The sequence below is a fragment of the Podarcis melisellensis genome (assembly GCF_964234715.1).
Source record: "Podarcis melisellensis genome assembly, chromosome: 7".
NCBI classification, from domain to species: domain Eukaryota; kingdom Metazoa; phylum Chordata; class Lepidosauria; order Squamata; family Lacertidae; genus Podarcis; species Podarcis melisellensis.
The window spans coordinates 849,385-869,097 of record NC_138539.1 but is presented as its reverse complement, the minus strand read 5'-3'; the positions used below and the strand labels follow the sequence as shown (position 1 = coordinate 869,097).

General features: G+C 52.5%; 1 protein-coding gene across 6 annotated transcripts in view; it reads right to left on the bottom strand.

Moving 5' to 3' along the window:
• MROH1 (maestro heat like repeat family member 1) overlaps window positions 1-19,713 on the bottom strand; it is a 52,655-nt gene that overhangs the window by 21,062 nt on the left and 11,880 nt on the right. For 5 of the 6 annotated variants that reach the window (XM_081918640.1, XM_081918638.1, XM_081918639.1 and 2 more), the window contains exons 3-18: window positions 18,090-18,235; window positions 17,180-17,311; window positions 16,329-16,491; window positions 15,965-16,063; window positions 13,523-13,674; window positions 11,440-11,580; window positions 10,992-11,084; window positions 10,022-10,100; window positions 7,069-7,182; window positions 5,909-5,982; window positions 4,467-4,586; window positions 3,965-4,084; window positions 3,249-3,393; window positions 2,771-2,811; window positions 867-1,014; window positions 383-435 (exon numbers count right to left, since the gene is read on the bottom strand). In XM_081918640.1, coding sequence (XP_081774766.1) covers window positions 383-435; window positions 867-1,014; window positions 2,771-2,811; window positions 3,249-3,393; window positions 3,965-4,084; window positions 4,467-4,586; window positions 5,909-5,982; window positions 7,069-7,182; window positions 10,022-10,100; window positions 10,992-11,084; window positions 11,440-11,580; window positions 13,523-13,674; window positions 15,965-16,063; window positions 16,329-16,491; window positions 17,180-17,311; window positions 18,090-18,235 — 1,820 coding nt within the window. The remainder of the gene's footprint in view (window positions 1-382; window positions 436-866; window positions 1,015-2,770; window positions 2,812-3,248; window positions 3,394-3,964; window positions 4,085-4,466; window positions 4,587-5,908; window positions 5,983-7,068; window positions 7,183-10,021; window positions 10,101-10,991; window positions 11,085-11,439; window positions 11,581-13,522; window positions 13,675-15,964; window positions 16,064-16,328; window positions 16,492-17,179; window positions 17,312-18,089; window positions 18,236-19,713) is intronic. The other variant, XM_081918641.1, reaches the window with a different exon arrangement.

Sequence of the window (19,713 nt, the reverse complement as noted above, 5' to 3'; positions counted from 1 at the left end):
AAGGCATCTGGACAGTGGCATCAGCAAACCTCCCGGCTGACCATCAAGAGTGATGCTCAACTCTGTCTGTTTTTATCTGTTGGCAATTTATCTGTAAATATTCAATATTCAGTAAACAGATAAAAACATTAGCAGGATTACTGCAACAACCTGCAGTTTTATAAGAGTGTATATTTATGGAAAATAATTAAAGGAGCAAGCTAAATGAATTTGGATCTGCAGAAGATATTAAATAAATTTAAGGAACAGCAGAAAGAGGGGGGAGTCAAATTTTGGAATTTTAAATGGATTGTATAAATTTGAAAAGTGCATATATTGAAAGGATTGATGCTCAGCTCTGAGGGGCCCCTCGCTCAGAGCAGGAAGGAGGAGACTCGCTCACCTTGAGCAGCTGGTCTTCCCATTCCTTCTGGGACAGAGAAGCCTTCGTATTTGCTGGAAGACAGAGGAGAGGGGATTTGCACAAGTATTCCTGCTCTGCATCACGATGCCTGAGGACCCACCAAGCTCAGTACTCTGTCCCCTCCTGGCTGGGACTGGCTGCTCTTCACATCCAAGGGGGAGTCTTCCTCCCCCCCTCCCCCCCCAAAGCTATGCAGTTCAGGCTCCGGACACGGAAATGACAGACCCAACACCTGCCATATTTGAACAACTAGCGCACCCCCAATAGAGCGGCTGTTTCTGCTTCTACTGCCACAGATTCCCTGGAAGGATCCTGTGGACACAGTAGCCTCAGGGGGCTGCTCTGCATTCGGGGCCAGGCTCGTAGCTCCCATTCTGTGCGGAGGTGCCCCCCCCCGGTCAAAAAGGGGGCGGCAGAAGAGTCAAGGGTTCCCGAGAGAGGTGCTCTGCGGCAGCCTCCACACCTTTACCTTCCAGGTGTTCCACCAACTTGGGGATCTGCTTGCCCCACAGCGGCCCCAGAGCCTTGTGGACGCTGAGGTGGAGCACGTTCAGGAGGCGAAGGACAGCGGCAGCACGGCCCTCCCCCACGTAAGGCTGGGAAGACACGACCTGGGAGGGAGAAGAGCAAGGGGGGGTTGCAAGGGGGCCTTCCTGGAGCCACACGCCAGAGCCACAGACAGAAAGCCCTTCCAAGTTGGGGAGGGGGGAGCTTCCAAGCACAGCCTTTGGCTGAGAGCAGCACCCTGGCTCTCCCTGGGGCAAGAGGGGGATGGTCAGCGGGAGACAGCAGAGGACCACCTCTCAGGGATGCTTTAGCTGTGATTCCAGCATGGCAGGAGTTTGGACTAGACCTAGGAGTCTAAATCAGGGGTCGGCAACCTAAGGCCCATGGGCCACAAGCAGCCCACAGGGGTCGTTCAACCGGTGCATGAGCTGCCCCCAAACCAAGCCGCCTGCTCAGCGAGTCCCCATGCGCTGTGCTAAACTGGCCCGACGCAGCATGGGGACTCGCTTCTGCAGCATCACAAATTGCATCTGCGCAGATGCAAACACCAAAAATCACTGCCGTGCGTGCACACACACGCACACACACACACAATCCGGCCCACAGAGGAATCTCTGCTGGAGTGAACCGGCCCAGGCAAGGTAAACTGTGGGAGTGCAAATATCCAGAGTGTGGGGATCAGGTGGGATTGCTATGAGGAATGATGAAATATGGAGCAAGCCATTGTGTCCGCCATGAAAGCATTGCATTGACTGGGTTTGATTCATTGACAATAGTTTCTGATCGAATCCCACAGGCCTCTCCACCTCTGCCATTTGCTTTCTCTACACCTGACAGGCATGTATAAGCATTCCAAAACACAGGCCAGTTGCTTCATCAGGCATCCTCAGTACATAAAGATAGTAGGTCACTTTGATGTAGTTTAATCTTTAGATAGATCTTAAGGGCCAGGAAGTGAGTTCACAAGGAGATGGCAAATACTGCCATCCTGTTTATTCCTGTCTATGACCTCCGGGGTTTTGCTGAATGCATTCCTCCTTTTATTCCTATTTTAATTACCCTGAACTACATATGCATGCTCAAGTAGGAAATAGTTTCTGTGTAATTAACAGAATTTCTTCTGATCTGACTTTGTCCCACATGGGGTTTTTGAAATGCTCAGAGGAAATCTGATTGGTTCTTACAAACACTGTGTAAAAAGTTCTTTTGTGCATAAAACGACCTGGGCCGAGGGGTGGAGAGGAATTATTATACGCACTCTTCCCAGAGTCTTGCTGGTCAAGCCTTGTGTATATTTTATTATCTCAGAGTCCAATCTTTCCTTGCTTTGGGAACGCTACAGTAAACCTTGCCGACCCCTGGTTTAAATCCTGTTTTCACTAGAGATCCGGGCAACTGCAACAGCAGATGACCCAGCCTGTGGAACGAACAGCTTCTGGATTGAGGATGGCACAATGTAATAATTTATGGGTGTCCCTGTGGGTGTCTGGCTGGCCGCTGAGAGAGCAGGACGGTGAGAGGGATGGGCCCCCCTGGGCCTGATCCCGCAGGGATGCTCTTGGGCTTGCTGCAGGAAGCTGGGAGCCACCAACCTTTCCTAGGCCAATTGTGAGCCTCCAGGCAGCTCAGGAGCCCCAGTGAGGCAGGTTCTGCTCTAGGAGGAGAAACTGCCTGCAGTGAAGACTTGCGCCACGTGCCTAAGTGGAGGGCAGTTGGGCCTAGGGAGAGAGCGCCTGGACTGGGGAGGGGAGAGCCGTTCTCCAGGGCATGGGGGCATCTTTGCTGGGATTGCCAGCGCACCACCCGGTGTGGCTCCACAGGCGTTCTCACCTGTGGATCAGACTGGCTCCTCACACTTACCAGAAGCCTTGCCAGGAGAGCATGAGGGGTCGGGAGTGTTGCTGCAAATAAAAGGGAAATAAATGGTAAGGCAAGACCTCCTGCCCAGGCACCGTGGGAGAAAGCAGGCGTGGGGGGCAGCAACAGCATCTGCATTTGGAGCCCAACAGCCCTGCAAGGGGCAGAAGAGCCTCGAGCAAAACCCCAAGGTCTCCGCCAGGCTCCTTGCAGGGAAGAGTTCGGGTCCCAGGGCCTGGCCTGCACAGAAGCTTCAGAAATCAGAGCCGGTCTGTGCAGGACTCAAGCCCCCGCCCCCATTAGGCCCCCTGCAGCCCCACCCTCAGAAAGGTAGTTTGCAGAAGAACAGCATTTACAACAGCTGCCCGAATCAGGTGGCGTCTGCCTTCCGCTTGACTTCATGAAAGCGGAGATTTCAGCAAAGAGCCAGCGCTCCCGGCAAGGGCGCACCCAGCCAGCCTCGGAGCAGCAGGATACGAACCCCCAGCTTCGTAGAGGAGCTGGAAGTCGGGCTCATCCTTCTCTTGCCTCTGCGCAGCCAGGAAGATGAGGCTCTTGCAGAGCGGGGTCAGGGCGTTGCTCAAGTGCATGGGGATGACAAACTCCAGGAGGTACGGCCAGAGGACCTGCAAGGGGAAAGGGAGAAGCAGGCATTGGCGAGGCAGAGCAGCAGGTGCGCCCTGGAGCAGGCAGGCAAAGCCAGGTGATGCAGGAGGCTCCCCACCTCCCCAGCGCAGCCACTGCAGACTGAGGAGCACATGCCTCAAAATCTGGCCCTAGCCAGAGCATTCCCAGCAAGGCAGAAGCCGCTGGGGAAAGCGTCCAGGGGCCCAGAGCAAGATCCACACGCAGCTCAGCGCCTGCCGCTCTTCCCAGGCTCAAAACGCTTTGGAAGCTCTCTGTGCTCCCTTTGGAGCAGCCCACCAGGAGCCAAGAGGAGGCCTGCAATTCCCTGGGACACTTTCCAGGTCAGGCAACGGACTGTACTACATACGCCGTTGGGAGCACAGGTTAGTCATAGCTGCCCCGTGCGAGAGCCCAGGATGGGACGGCCATTCTGCAGCTGGTTTTAAAGAGGCCTCTGCGTGATCAGCCTTTGCTAGATGTTTGACACCACTTGGTGGAGCCCAGCAGGTGGAGCCTTGATCTGCAACCTGGGAAGCAGCCACATCAGGCCCTTTCCTTAGGGAGACTCACGTCGGCCATCCTGTCGACCGTGGTGCTGATGAGGAAAAGCGTGTTCACGCTGATGTCCCGGACGTGGCCGTCTGTCAAGTCCTCCGTTTCCAGGGAATGTCTCCGCGGGAGCTGGGGGGGCTGGGCAGAATCAAAGTTACATAGGTAGGGAGCCCAAGCCCAACACCCAAAAAACCCCACTTCGCTTCTCACAAGGCCTTTGCAAAGTGAAGCCACCGTGGACACGAGAATGGCAGGTTGGTCCCACAAACCCTCGCTGAGACCCTCGACACCCCATCAACCCACGTGGGGAGATTGGGGACCCACCCTGAGGACTGTGTGGGCCTGGAATTCCCAGGGTCAGGTCAAGGGAACTGAACCAGAAAAACTGGCCATTGCCTTGGACACAGAGGAGATGCCCACAAATGGCTCCCAAGGGTCAGCTCCCCTGTCTTGAGTTGGGGAGAGGCCTGGCCTTGAGGCTGCCTGCCTGGGCCCTGCTGCTCCTCTGCAAGAGCCTCACCTGGTCCGCGGGGAGGGCACACTGCCGGACGAGGAACTCGATCAGGGCTTCTCCGCCTGGCTGCTCCAGGTACCCGTGGTGGGCCATGGCGCTGATCAGTTGCACCACGGCCCGCTTCACCTGCGGGAAAATCACCCGGGGAGTTGCCAGCTGGGTGGGCTGCCCTGGGGACCCTCCGCCCTCCTCTTGCCCCCCCCAGACTTCAAGGGAGGGGGCTGCACAGGACTGCCCTGCACACAGGTCTCCAGAGGAGACTGTAGTGATCAGATGGGATTGCTATGAAGAATTATGAAATATGCATCAAGCCATTGTGTCGGCAATGAAAGCATTGCATTGACTAGGTTTGATTCATTGACAATAATTTCTGATCAAATCCCACAAGCCTCTCCATCTATGCCATTTTTCCTCTACTGCCCATTTCTCTATGTCTGACAAGCACGTATAAGCATTCTGAAACACAGGCCAGTTGCTTCACCAGGCATCCTCAGTACATAAAGGTTACTTTGATGTAGTTTGTTAATCTTTGGATAGATCTTAAGGGCCAGGAATACTACCCATCCTTCCTCTCATGTCTACTGCTTGTTTATGACCTCCGGAGTTTCCTAAAAGCATTCCTTCTTGCTCCCTATTTTATTTACTCTGGACTACTATGCATGCTCAAATTAGCGCTTTGTAATTTCAACTTTTAACTTTGTCCCCAGGTGGGTTTTTTTGAAATGCTCAGAGGAAATCTGATTGGTTCTAACGAACACCGTGTAAAAAGTTCTTTTGTGAATAAAACGACCTGGGCCAGAGGGTGGAGAGGAATTATTATGCGCACTCCTCCCAGAGTCTTGCTGGTCAGGCCTTTGTGTGTAATTTATTAATCAGAGTCCAATCCTTCCTTGCTTTGGGAATGCTACAGAGAGCGGGGCTCTTGCTGCCCTGGGAGTGCTCCCCCAACACCATGGAAAGGCCTTTCAAAACATCAGGTTGCACAATTCCGGCCTCCCTGGCCTGACTTTAACTGCAACCTTTCAGGGCAGCTGCCCTGAGTGGGATGATGAATTTCCTACATGAAAAACATGAAAGGGAGCCACGTTCAGCCCTGGTATGGATGAGGGGCTTGGCCTGGCCATGTCCTCTGCAAGATCCAGGCTGTCACCAGGGCAGCAGCTGCACTGGGCTGGGCAAACTCCTGCCCCACAGGGCGCCTTAGGCAGGAGGAGCAACTCCCCCCCCCATCTCTAAGTGGAAACCACAAGCTGGGCACAGGGGCGCCACTGTCCCCTCTGGCCCTCCGGCATAAGGGACAACCCAGAGGAACCTTGCAGAGCAGAGAGGGCTTGAGGGAGGCATATAAATGCTTGCAAGAAGCTTCTGGTGTGCACTGAGCCCGGCTGGAAGTTAGCAGAGCAGGCCTGGAGGGGAGGAGAGCTGCCTCTTTCTGCCCCTCCACTCACCTTATTGCTGTTGTCCTGCAAGGGCAGCTTCATGGAAGAAAGGATGAAGGGCTTCTTAATCTCCATCTGAGAGGCTGGGCAGAGGAAGGACAAGCAGAAAGGGCCGTTTAGCCGGCCAAAGCTCCACGCAGGCGCAAGGCAGCCCTGCACCACCGCCACCCCAGCCCCACATCCAGCCCTCCATGCTCCTTCGACCAGGGAGCACAGCGTGGGACCCCCAACTGCCCCCCAACCCGGAGCTCTGAAGACTGCCACCCATGGAGGAAAGGAGCGTGGCCAAGGCCACAGAGGCTATTTGGGCAGTGCTGGCCGGCAGCCAGGCAACGCAGAGCTTCTCATGAGGAGACACCCAGCTGCTTCTCTGTCCCGGCATCAGAGCAGGCTGTCCTAGCAAGAGCCCAGGAGCCTGGCTGAACCGAGGAGAGGGATAATCTGCTTCTGCTGCAGATGCCCCCACAACACCCTCCCTTTGCAGTCCTGGCTTGCTCATTCTGAACGGGCCCTGCCTGCTGCGCAGCCCCCAAGCCTGCCTCTGGCGGGACCTCGCACCTTTCTCTTCCAAAAAGGGACCAGGAAAGACTGCTGCAGAGTTGCACTTCCTGGCCCAGACCTTTTCAGACAAGCCAGCAGAACGACCCCTAAGAGTCACAGCAAGGAGGACAAACAGGGTCTAGACCTGGGGTTCCCCACAGGGGGGCAATTTGATGCTTAAGGGGGGCAGTTCGAGAATGAGTTATTAACAGTGAATGGCCCTTTAGGCTTCCTCCATGTGAACAGGAGTTCACTTTTTGAATAAGAAGAATTATATGTCACGGGGGAAGGGGGGGTCAGGATTTTAGAGATGCTTAGGTGGGGGGGGGGCATGGCCAAAAAAAGGTTGGGACTCAAAGAAGGTGAGAGGCAGCCAACTCAAAGCTCACCCACCCTTGCCCAAACCGGACGCAGGATGAGCCACACAGCAACCATGGGGACCCAAGTGCAGCAGTGCAAACAAGGGGATGAGGCCAAGTCCCTGGCCTGGGAGCTTGGAGGCCCCCAAGGACTGGGCGGGGGGCGCCCAGCTTGCAAGGGCCCCTGAGGAAGTGCAGGGGGCATCTGGCCACAGCTGCTGCCCCTCTGGGGAGCCTGGGAAAGGCAGCCCCCTCCCCTGCGTCACTCACAGGCACTGTTGATGATCTGGCGCAGGATGGTGAGGGTCCCCACGCGCGTCCGCTCATTGCCCGACTCCAACTTTGGAAGCAGAAATCCCAGCAAGCGGTCCGGGAAGGAAGAGGCTGCAAGAGGGAAAAGTCAAGACCAGGATCATCACCGTATGTGAGGAAGAGGGGTGTCCTCAGTCCTGGATTGGTGACCATTTCTTAAGCTGGGCTCCAGGCTGGATAAACTATGAGGAAGGAGGAGGCTTGCATTTTCTTGCCGAGTTATTTCCCCGTTTAATTGTATGCTAGTTTGTTGTTTAAATGCATCTCTTTGTGCTGAAGGGGGGCGAGGGTAAAATAAGCCGTAGTCCTATCTTAAAGGGGCAGGTGGTTGAGGCGGCCTTGATGAGGCCAGGTGTCCTTAATGCAGTGGCGTAGCGTGGGTTGTCAGCACCCGGGGCAAGGCAAGTAATTTGCACCCCCTAACCCGTGGATTTGCGCCCCTAACCCTAACCCCCAGATGTTGCGCCCGGTGCGGCCGGGCCCCCCCCCTGCACCCCCCCCACGCTACACCACTGCCTTAATGGTTTTATAGCAGGTCATTTGCTGAGCCGTGTTTCCTTTGGGTGAGTGTCCCACATTGCAAACTCTTTTGGGGTCTAGTTTTGATTTGGAGTTTAAACAGTAAAATATGAAATATAAAGTGCTTCTAATTTGTTGTAAAATCAGGCAATTGCATTTCATCCAGCAGAGCTTTGCTGCTACTGAAGGCAAATGAGCATGATGGTCACAAATGCAATACATTCAGGATTGGCACCGTCCATAAGAAATCCAGTTGCAGCAGACTTCACTTAAACTTGCAGTAACTTTTAATAAGTCTAAAACCTCAACACCAAGCCTAATACTGTGCTGACTCAGCAACTGCCAGATGTGGCCGGACAACCAGGGCAGCCTTCCAGGCGGACACACAAAGGGCTCCAACCCAGAATCTGGAATCACAGGGCAGCCTCCCCAGCCTTAGGCCAGGCCAATCCTTGCACCAATCCAGGAACCAGGGGGGTCCTGTGCAGCAATGCGGGAGCCAAAATGGACACGTGTCACAAAACCATTTGACGACCAGGTCAGGCAGCGGGAGAGAAGGACTTAAGGATTTGTTGGTTGAATGTTATAATCTGCCATTCAAGCCAAAATGGAAAAAAAAGATTTGATGGCAGTATATAAAGAAATGCAAACTATGTTGTAACATAGACAATACAACTAAGAGGAATAAAAGCATTCCACCAACTAAAGATACCATAATTAAAAAAGCCTGGGCAAATGAGGTCTTAATTGACACTGAAGTTTGCGGTGTCAGTGCCAGAGGCTCTCGCTTGTGAGGCATTCCACTCACTCAAGGAGCCAGCACAAAAAAGGCCCTTCCCTGCTGCACTGAGAAATGTGCTCCATCGCCTTCAACATGTTGTGGCTCTTTTCTGAACCTTTTCCAGCTGACCCCTCAGCTCAAAACACTGAAGCAAAACCCCCCCAGCGCCCCCTTCTGAAAGGAGAGGAGCCAGAGTTTTGCTCCAGAGCTGATCCCACAAAACACCACGACCAAAAGCCAACGCGAGAGCCAAGAGAATCCACATGGGCCCCCTCCTCCCCTGGGTTATCCATCAAAGCTGCTCCTGGGCCAAACCCTGGCTCAAAAGCTTAACTGAAATGAGACCCCATTCCATCCCACAGTGCCTGGAGACAGGCTGCCCCCAGACACTTCAAGCACCTTGTCCCAAAAGGCGGGATTGGAAAATGGGAGATGGTTGTTCTAATCTTTTGGGTCCAGTCAGGATTTTTTTATAGATACAATGGTCTCACGACTGCCTCCTTCAACTGTACTGATGTGCTGGGACTGCAGCAAGGCCCTCTGTGCTTCGTCAAAAGAGATAACGACAGGGCTCTAAGGAAATACAGGCTTGCCAAAAGATTACTCAAGAGATGTGGGGAGGTAGAGAGAGAAAGAGGAAGAGCTCTTGCACAACGGAAGTGCGAACTGGAGGGCGAAAAGAAAAGAAGTCGCACTTCGACAACGGACAAACGTTGCCAGAAGTCCGTGTCCCTGCCAGAAACAGCTCCTTGAAGAGCGACGGCTAGAGAGCCCTGTGATTTATGGCACTGCAGGAACCCCAAAGTGGGAAGGGGGCAAAACACAGCAGGGCCAGAGGCGGGTGGCACAACAGCAGGGCAGCCAACCTTTGCAACCCTGAGTGCCAAAAAGGAAGTTCTGAATTTCATTCCAAGTCACACGCACATGGGCTCCTATTGCTCAACATGCCACCCCCCCCACCCCCAGAACTTTCAACTCTGCACTGTCACCAGGAACTGTGGCACCAGTAGCGGGCAATGCCCTCCTGCTCAAGGACTTGTGACGCAGGACACCCAGCCCTACATTTTTGCCCTGGAGGACAGACTCATCAGGTGCAGCACACAGCTGGAAAGGGCATTCCTTCTCCCCGGGCAGACCATTCTCCCAGGGCCACAAGCCTTCCAGGCACACATTGCCCCCAAGCAGGCAGCGGCTGTGCAAGCTCTGCACGTTGGAGAACAGGAAGGAAAAAGCTCCTCCGTAACTGGAAGAGTAGAAGTCTGCTCCTCTCCAAGATTAGCAAAATTAGAAGCGGGACTTTGACTTGCAACGGATGGAGGGCTTGCAAAAAGCAACGCAAGGTCCTGGATCCCACCCTCTGCGCCCTGAAAGCCCTGCCCACCCCCTCTCCCTCCAAACATTTCACCACACTCTGCCCAGGTCAGCTTCGCAGCCTTGAGGACTAGTAAGCTGGTTGCTTCTTTAAAAAAAAAAAAAAAGAAACTCAGCTCCACAATCAGCAGCAGCCACAGCCAACTCACAGTGGTTATCGAGAGAGAGAGAGAGAGAGAGAGAGAGAGAGAGAGAGAGAGAGAGAGAGAGAGAGAGAGAGATATCTCCCTGGCCTCTTACCAAGCACCGTGAAACAGCGAAGGACCTCATTGTGATTCTTCAGTTGGACTGGCGTGGAGGAGTCCAGAGGGGAGCAGATCTGCTCGAGGGAGGAGGAGAAAAGGCCAGTGAGGCAGGAACCGGGGAGCAGCCATTTTACTACATTTATTGTAGGGGTGCAGATATCTAGAGTGTGGGGGTCAGGTGGGATTACTATGAGGAATTATAAAATATGCATCAAGCCATTGTGTCCACAATGAAAGCATGGTGTTGACTGGGCTTGAGTCATTGACAATAATTTCTGATCAAATCCCACAAGCCTCTGCATCTCTGGCCATTTTCTCTACTGTTCATTTTCTCTGCCTGACAGGCACGTATAAGCATTCTAAACACAGGCCAGTTGCTTCATCAGGCATCCTGGGTCATCAAGATGATAGTTAGCGTTGATGTAGTTTAATCTTTAGATAGATCTTAAGGGCCAGGAAGGAGAGGGCAAATACTGCCACCCTGCCTCTCCTGTTTATGACCTGAGGGTTTCCTAAAAGAATTGCTTCCTATTTTATTTACTCTGGAATACTATGCATGCTCAGAGTAGTCTTTGTAGTTAAAAGAATTTCTTCTGATCAGACTTTGTCCCATGTGGGGTTTTTTTAAATGCTCAGAGGAAATCTGATTGGGTCTTACAAACACTGTGTAAAAAGTTCTTTTGTGAATAAAACAACCTGGGCCGAGGGGTGGAGAGGAATTGGCACTCCTCTCAGAGTCTTGCTGGTCAAGCCTAGTGTGTATTCTATTAATCAGAATCTAATCCTTCCTTTGCTTTGGGAACGCCTCAATTTAATATTACTAATATTGTTGTTGTTGTTGTTCTCCAGCAGCAGCAGCAGCAAGCCAGTGCACCAGTGGTCCAAAGCGCTTGGAGGGCCCCTGCCTAGGCTGGAGAGGCAGAGTTTAAAGGGTCGTCTCCCCGCCCCCGGCCCCCTTTCCCCACCTGGAGCTGCAGGGCGTTGAGCAGAGCTTCCAGCTGCGTGTCCAGCGTGCGGCTGCCGATGTTGACTGCTGCCTCGAGGATCTGGCACAAGCTCTGCTCAGAGGACACAGGGCAGGAGAGACACAGCGCAGCCTCAGGTTAGCAGCCCCACCCTCTGGGGAAGCAGCAGGGGAGAAGGGCCCTTTCCCAGCCCCACACCCAGGTGAGGCCCCCCACACACACCTGCAGACCAAGGGGAGAGTGGCTCCTTCTCTGCATCCTGTCTTGGCAGGACTGCCCAGGCCACAAAGCAGACGGGACGCTTGGCCTGTGCCTCTCGAAGTCTTGGTGGTGCTCAGGGAAGGCAAGGGCTGAAGCCTAAAGGACTGGTGAGCTTTGGCAGCAGAGCCCAAGGACAGAGGCCCACAAACCCCCCTCCTCTCTCCCCGGCACCCTTCTCCATGCCTACCTTGGACACATAGTAGGCCTCTGCTGGCTTCCTGTAGAGGGTCAGGATCCCCGGGATGAGGCGAGGGAGCTGCTCCTCCAGCTTCTCACTGGGCAGCAGGTGACTCATGGGGCCAAGTGCCTCTACGACAGCCAGTCGAAGCTGCAAAGAGGGACAGGGGGGTCACGGGCCTTTTTTAAAAATTATTTAATTTTTATTGCATTTTCAATTTTATCATAATCACAGTTTCCATACATAATTCAATAAATTCAAACACCACTCTATCTGAGCACGGACCTCCTCCCGCCCCTCTCTCTGACTTCCGTACATATTTACTTTGTTCTTAGCTTTCCATAACCACCTTTTTACCTTCTCTCTTATTTTTTTATTTCCCCTCGTTAAATGTAAATCAGTTTCTTATATTCCCATTACAAAACATTTCAATTCAAAGCCACAAACGTTTTCAGGTGTTCACAATGTTCTTTCATATATAAGGGCCACTAGCCTTCTAAGAGCCCGCCAAGAGCCGCCTATCCTGGCCAGAGAGACCTTTGAACCCGGCTCTGCTGCTGCTGCAGCAAGGAAGGCTGGGAATGCAGACCTCAGTCGGCCTCCGCCATCAACACAGGGCAGAAGGGAGTGGACTCCATACTGGAAATGGGCGTCGCGGGAGATGGGGACTGGGACCACCCTGAGAACACAGACTCGACTCCCTTTTTAAATGGTGCCTTCAAAGCCAGCTGCTGGGCCCTCACAGCAGTCAAGGCATTGCTCCCAAACAAGCCACTCCAGCAAAGAGAACCAGGTTTAGTTGAGAACCTGATAATTTCTTTCTTTCTTTCTTTTTAATGCCTCATATACAATTTTAAAAAAAATGTAAATATGTTCTATAGGTGGTACTTAACGCTAGCTAAGTTGGCAAAGATATACAAATTGAAATCCAACCTCTGTTGGAGATGTGGTGGAGAAATAGGAACAATAATACATATGTGGTGGAGGTGTGAGGAAATGAAGAAATTTTGGATAGCAGTACACGAAGAACTAAAGAAGATATTGAAAATATTAATAACAAAGAAACCAGAGGCATATCTCCTTGGATTGATAGACGAAGAGATACCACCGGGGGTGGGGAGAATTTTTCTATATGCAAGTACAGCTGCTAGAATAGAGATTGCTGCTAGGTGGAAGTCACAAACTATACCCACAAACGAGGAATGGATTTGTAAACTTAATTAATATTTAATTTTGGCAAAATTAACTGCTATAATAAGAAATCAGTCGAATCAAAAATTTTAAAAGGAGTGGAAATGTTTTGATGAATATATAGCAAGATATCGCTCAAAAAATGATAAGCTAATATGCCTAGATTAAAATGTGAAGTACTGGATGGAAGAAAAACTAGTAAGGAAATATAATAAGAATATATAGATGATTTGAAAAGATTGTAGAATGCGAAGATTATTATAAATTGTATAATGGGAAGGAAATCGAGTGGGGGTGGGGGGAAGTGGGGGGAAGGAGAAAAGAATAATATGATGGATTGAGGAAATAGAAACGTAAATGCATGGGGAGATGGGGAGGAAATGGTGTTGGCTTTGGTAAATCTGTATTGTAATGTAATATGTAAAAACCAATAAAAAAGAAAAAAAGATCCTGATAATTTCAAAAGCTCTCCCTTCCCATGCCCTATTCCTTCCCAGTCCACAGTCCCTGGCTCTTCCAGGGCCCATCGAAGGACTTCCTCCGTCTGCCCAAATGGCTCCACCTCCTGCCATGGCTGCCATCTTGCTTGCTCCTTATCCTGCACTCTAAAGGGGCTGCATCTCACCCTGGAAGGGCGATTTACTCTGCAGGGCATACAGAGCAAGGCGCGTGTGCAAGGGAGAGACTGGGAGCCAGCTGACCTCAGCCGCCTCCAGCGTCATCTATGGAAAGGCGGGTCTATAAATGAAGGCGACCGACCCTCGTGGATAGAGGAGTCACAGGGCCAAAAAGGAGAGCCCAGCGGCAGAGATTTGTCTGAAGCAGCAGGCGGGGGGGGGGGGAGGGAAAGGCTCTCCTCTCCCCAGGGACTCCCGACCCCCAGCTCAACATCTCACCCCACCTTTGTTTCCCGGGTCTGCAGCCAGTTGTTGAAAAGGACTTCGTAAGCACTGAAGATGTCGTTGGAGAAGGTGTCTCGCCTCACCGTCGGGTCCGGCGCCTGGTCCAGATTCGCCATGTACTCCTGGATGCTCTCGCTGAAGTTCTGCAAAGCTACGGGACAGATTTCATGCCAGCTGTGGCTCCACACTGCCCCCCAAGTCGTCCCTCAGCACATCTGGACCGCTTTGAAACAGGAATTCACTTTTATCCTCCACAAATTGGTCTCCCGGCCATGAGATGCCTCCGGGATCAGAAGCAGCAGTCCCTGGGGCACCCAAGTGAGGGAAGGGTGTTGTGGAGCTCCTGTTCTGCTTGTGGGGTTCCCATAATGGCCCCTTGGCTGGGCCCTGGAGTGCACAGCCCACCCCCTCTTAGCTTGATCCAGCAAGCAGGCTCTTATGATGCTCAAAACTACCAGCTGCCCTTTAGTTTCCCTGAGGGACAGAGCACAGCAGCCTTATCAAGATCTAGGCCCCTTGCTTGCAAGTTCAACATGCACAGCACCCGCCCCCTGCAGGTCACACCCTCAAGACTCTTTGTTTGAGGGGTGGGCAGGAGACCCTTCGCCCTCCTCTGGATCACCCAGACCAGAAAGAGCCCTTGCAACTAGTCGCCTTGTGTAGGATCTGTCTGATGTGAAGGCTGGCTCAGGATTCCTGGACCTCAGCAGGAACAAAACCTTCTCCAGAAATTGTCCCAAGGAGTCCTGAGCACGGCCTCCCCACTCAACATATTCTACAGAGGTTTGGGGCTTCTCTGCACCTCCCCTTTCCTCAACTCTTTCCAGGCACAGCCTGCGCTTCAAACCTCCGTGTCTGGGCACCTTTTGGGGGCTCTGGATATCTCCCCGTGGAAGCCTGCTCTTTAAAGCTCCATCGGAGCAAATGGCAATCTGTGGAAAACCTGATGTGTGCTCCGACTGAGCACTAAAGAGCAGGTTTTCACGGGGAAAGCTCTGGGGCAAAAAAAGATCTATGCTCAGACACAGCGCTTTGGAATGTGGACCCATGCCTGGAAAGAACAGGGCAAAAGCTAAGTGTGGATAAGCTCCAAGATGGGTTTCTTAAAAAGTTTTAACACAAAATGAAACATACAGGATGTACATGTAAAGGAGATCAGTGAGAATTAATACCACAATAAACAGGCTAAGCACTCAAAGCTGGAAATCTGACTTTTAAGAAGCCAGTCATGGGTATGGTTAATGGGTGCAAATGTTCTTGTCATGATGCAGTCAAGCAGGGGTCGGCAACCTAAGGCCCAGGCCGGAAGCGGTCCAAAGAGGCTGTTTAACCGGCCCAAGAGCCACCCCCGAACTGAGCAGTGAGTCCCCACAGGCTACACTAAACTGGCGCAGCACACCGCGGAGACTGTCTTCCACGACTCCAGAAGTTGCTTCTGCACATGCCCAGACACCGAAAATTGCTTCTGCAACAGCACAATTTCCAGCATCTGGGCATGTGCAGCAGTGATTTCTGGCATCACGCTGCGCTGGCCCGGCCCACGGAGGATCTCTGCGGGAGTGATCCGGCCCCTGCCCGGTAAGCCTTGCCAACCCCTGCATTCAAAGGTCAAAACATTAAGAGGGGGAGAGTACAAACATTTTCCCCAACTTCAATTAGTGATTTTAAAGATGAGAGATAGTCAAACTGTGTTTAGTAGTCAATGCAGTCCCACCAACACATTCTCTGACAGTTTTGCACTAATCAGAAGACAGAGAGACGCACAGGCAAGCGTGTTCTTGGGCAACAGCCATGGCTTTGGGATGAGCCCAAAGTGGCCATCGCAGTCCAGAACATGAAGACCACCACTAATTCAGCCGGGGAAACTGGAGCCACAATGCCTTTCCTACCTGATGGTACGCGGAGCCTATTTATCCCACTTCCTGTCCAAGAATCCTAAATGAAATAAAATTTGGCTCCTGGGCATTCAGTGACTTGACCCACCGCCCTCCAGGGACAAATGTAAGCCGTGCCCTGTTAATGTGGACACAGGCAAGAAATCTGCAGGAGAACGACCAGGAGCAGAGTTCGGTTTGCAGGAGACAGAGGCACGGAGCTTTCTGGGTTTGATGTCAACTTCCTCAGGCATGGATGGCCAGAGCGGCCCTATATTCATTGTTAGCAAGAAGCCTCACTGATTAACTTTGGAATGGTTGGGGACTGAGTGCCATTTAACGCCACAGCTAATGTGGGGCATTTAGCTGATGCCATTATTCTAAAGGAGAAATGCTCTTCACGGATATACTTCTGCATATTCCTTTTTTTGGCCTGAGATTCCTTTCTGCCCAACCGCTGAGCACAGGCAGCCCTGCCTGCTCCCCTTCCACAAGGGCCCCTATGAGCCACAGCTCCTGCCTGAGCCACCAGAGAGCAGGGGGGGGGGGAAACCCTGGCTGCCTTACCGTAGCAGAAGACGGTCCTCATGTTGTCCTGCTTGGCCATCCCCAGCATGGGCAGCATGGTCCCCAGAATGGAGTTCAGGAACGGCACCATCCCAAAGACTGGCAGGGAGGAGGAGAGGGAGGGAAGCTGGATGAAACCAAGTCCTTTGGGGAACTCGAACTCAGAGCGTCGGCCTGGATAACCTATGGGGAGCTGGTGGTGGCGCAGAGGGGCCCCCACACACCTGGTCTTTGGCCCCAGAGGACACCTGTGGTCTCCTAGCCACACCGTGGTTCCAGACCACCCATTCATGTCCTGGCCCCTCTCCTCTCCAGGGGGAGAGAACTGCTAGGGATTGGGGGGGCAGAGGAGAGAACCACTGACCGTTGGTCATGGAGAGGTTGGCGAATGTCTGCACAATGAAGTAATGGGGCACGATTCCAGGCTGGAACTTGGTCAGCACCTCCTCCATCACCTTGTTGATGAAGCGCCTGCCAACCGCCACCAGGACATTGCTGGCCGCCTGCTGCCACTCAAAGATGATCTCCTGGAGCAAATGGGAAGAAGAGGCCTCAGCTGCAACATAGGCCTGCCCCCCTCATGCCCGGGTGCCCCATGGGGCAGGCAGGAGGACCAGGGAGCACCCACAGGCGGGTCTGTCGTGGCTCAAAGGCAGCCAGAGGTGATTTATTATTAATAATAAATAATAATAATAATAATAATAATAATAATAATAATAATAATTTTTATTTATACCCCGCCCTCCCCGGCCAAAGTCAGGCTCAGGGCAGCTAACACCAGTAAAATTTCAGTAAAAACATAATAGGAAAAAAAACCAATTTAAAATACATGTTAAAATGCAGCCTCATTTTAAAAGTAGCCCATAGATCAAAACCCTAAGGGGAGGGAAACATAAGGGTTAGACTGAGTCCAAACCAAAGGCCAGGCGGAACAGCTCTGTCTTGCAGGCCCTGCGGAAAGATGTCAAGCCCCGCAGGGCCCTGGTCTCTTGGGACAGAGTGTTCCACCAAGTTGGGGCCAGTGCTGAAAAGGCCCTGGCCCTAGCTGAGACCAATCTAACCACCTTGCGACCTGGGACCTGCAAAATGTTGTCATTTATGGATCTTAAGGTCCTCCGTGGGGCAGACCAAGAGCAAGAGGAGAAATCCCAGGTCCTCAGAAAGTGGTTGGTCTGCGTGCCCAGAGCAGCTTGCAGGCATCTCTGCTCCCCGTACCTTCGACTTGGTCATCTCGTTGGAGGCCAAGAAGATGACGATCTTGGCTGTGCTCTTGTCCAGCTGAGCCAGGTTGCTCCTCACCACTGCCTCCATGGCCCTCAGGACGATGATGCGGTGTGGGTAAGCCAGCTGGAAAGGGGGAAAGGGGAAGGACGGGGGTCAGGGGCTATCCAGAACAGTCCTGCACTCCAGGCCAAAAATCCAAGGTCACTTGTGCATTGCCCCCCCCCAATATGGGGCACAATCCACCAGGAGGTTGTTGAATGGTTTCTTTAACTATCAAGGTTCATTATTGTTTCGCAAGATGTGAATTTCTTTAAAGGCCAGAGCAAATAACATGACCTAGTTTTACAGCTGTGAAGCAGTACAGCAGGTGCTGTTAAGTTGTGGTAATCAAGCTGTGTCAGCAATTGGGTAGAGTATATAAAGAGCAGCACCTCGCTCTCTCAGTACCCGGGTGAATGGGTCATGCTTATTGATATAAAGTAATTTAGTGTAAAAGGAGTTTTTGTTTTTAAAACCTAGCAAAAGTTATTTTGCATTTCTTGAATGTGTGGTCCCCCCCCCCCAGCAAGCCTTCTGCAGCACAACTACCGGTAATCTGCAAATAACCAACAAAGGTTCCCTGGCACCAGAATCCCGATTCTAAAGGCGAGTTTCCTAGCACTTAAAGCAGCAGCAAAAATAAAAATAAAAAGCCCAGATGTCTTCAATTTTGGGTGGGGAAGGAGGAGAAGCTTTTGTTGACCTCAAAGCCTCCTGCTCTCTCCCCTCCTCAGCCCAAAGCGCATTCAGCCTCCCTCTCCTGCTTCCATGCGCCACAGGCATCGCAGGGGCCCCATCCAACTTCACGATTCTGTGCCATTCGGCCAGAGTCAACCAAGCAGCCAGGCCTGCCCTGACTCACCTTGTCGTGCTGCCGCAGGTACTCCTCGCAGGCGTTCAAGATCTCCTCCGGCTCCGCTCCTCCCAGGTAGCACAGGGCGCTAAATATTTGCTCGTGGACCAGAGGGTCTTTATCTGTTGTGGCATCCATCAGGGTCATGGCCAGCCCTGAAGAAGAGACAGAAGGAAGCGAAGGCTGGAGAGGAGGGTCCACAAGCATTTCCATTACAGCATCGCCCCCCCCCCCCCAGTCATCCAGGGGTTGCGACAGGCACCCTCCTCCGAGGTCAGTACTCCTGCCAAGCTCATTCCATGGGCCCTGCCTATGCCCACAGCTCAAGGAGTCCAACTGGTGGTGCTGTTGTGTTTACAGAGCCAGGAGCGACTATCTTGGCTCCTTCCTTCTTTCCTCTCAGGGAGCAAGAGGCCTCTACACCACTGATGGAGCTCCCCAACCCTGGGCTTCCACCTGGATCTGTGCAAATGTGGCCTCTTGGTTAGCACAGCACCCCCAAACCCAACCCTCGTCTCTGGCACACAGCTCTCAGGTTTGGGAAGGCAACACCTGCCCCCTGGGATTCCTGCCTTGCTGGCAGAAGGGCCTTGGGGTCTCCAGGCAGGATTAGGATAAGATTCCTGCTGGAGAGAGACGCTGCTGATTAGAGAGAGGGGAGAAGGGTTAAAGTTGTGGGTTATTGGAAAGAAAACAGCTTTGTGCCTTTATCACCTGGCCTTGCAATCTAAAAGGCATCTTTGGGTTCAAGAGATCTCCTAACACCATGTATTGTTTTTAACATTCGATTGGGAGCCGCCCAGAGTGGCTGGGAAACCCAGCCAGATGGGCGGGGTATAAATAATATATTATTATTATTTCCACAAGGCACCCTCCTCTCTTGCTGTGGGCAATGTTTTCCTGTTTATGCTTTATACCGCGGGGGCCATACTTATCTTCTTTGACGTGTCTTTTTTATTGTTAAGGCTCTTTAAGTATGATCCTACCACAGAAAAGAAGGACATAGGAGTAAAAAAATAAATAAATGCATTGGGGCTCCATGGAAAGATCCAGAATGGTGTGGTTTTTTAATGAATACAGAAAGTGGTCAAGGTTAACTGGGAGCAGGCCAGGCTGCAGCAGACAAACTGCCGAGCTGCCTGAGTCTCGGAGCCCCAAACTGCAGAATGAGGCCAGGAGCAAAGGGGAACAGCCTTGGCCTGGTCTTGGGGCTGGAGGCTTCATTCCACCTTCCCAAGCAACACTGCCCTGTCACGCACCTGGGACCACCCTGCTTGAGACGCCACCGTCCTAGCTAGGTGCTCTGTGCAAAGACTTAAGAGCGCCCTAGAAAATATTCCATTCTTCCACCAGGCACTCGGAGCACCCAGAATTGGCCACAACCTCCTCTCGTCAGCCCTTGGGGTCCTCTCACCATCTGCCTCGCCAGCTCCCACCCACCTCTTCTGCTGCCTGTGCGTCCGCGAAAGAAAGTACGCGAAGGGAAACCCAGAGCACGCACGGCTGGACTCCTCTGCTCTTAGGAGAGCCTGCCAGGGCCAGGCCAATGTCAAGGGGCCCTTTGGCTCCAGAGACAGACCACTCCGAAGCCACTCAAGAGGACGCAGAGAGCTCTCCACAAGCCTCCTTGGCC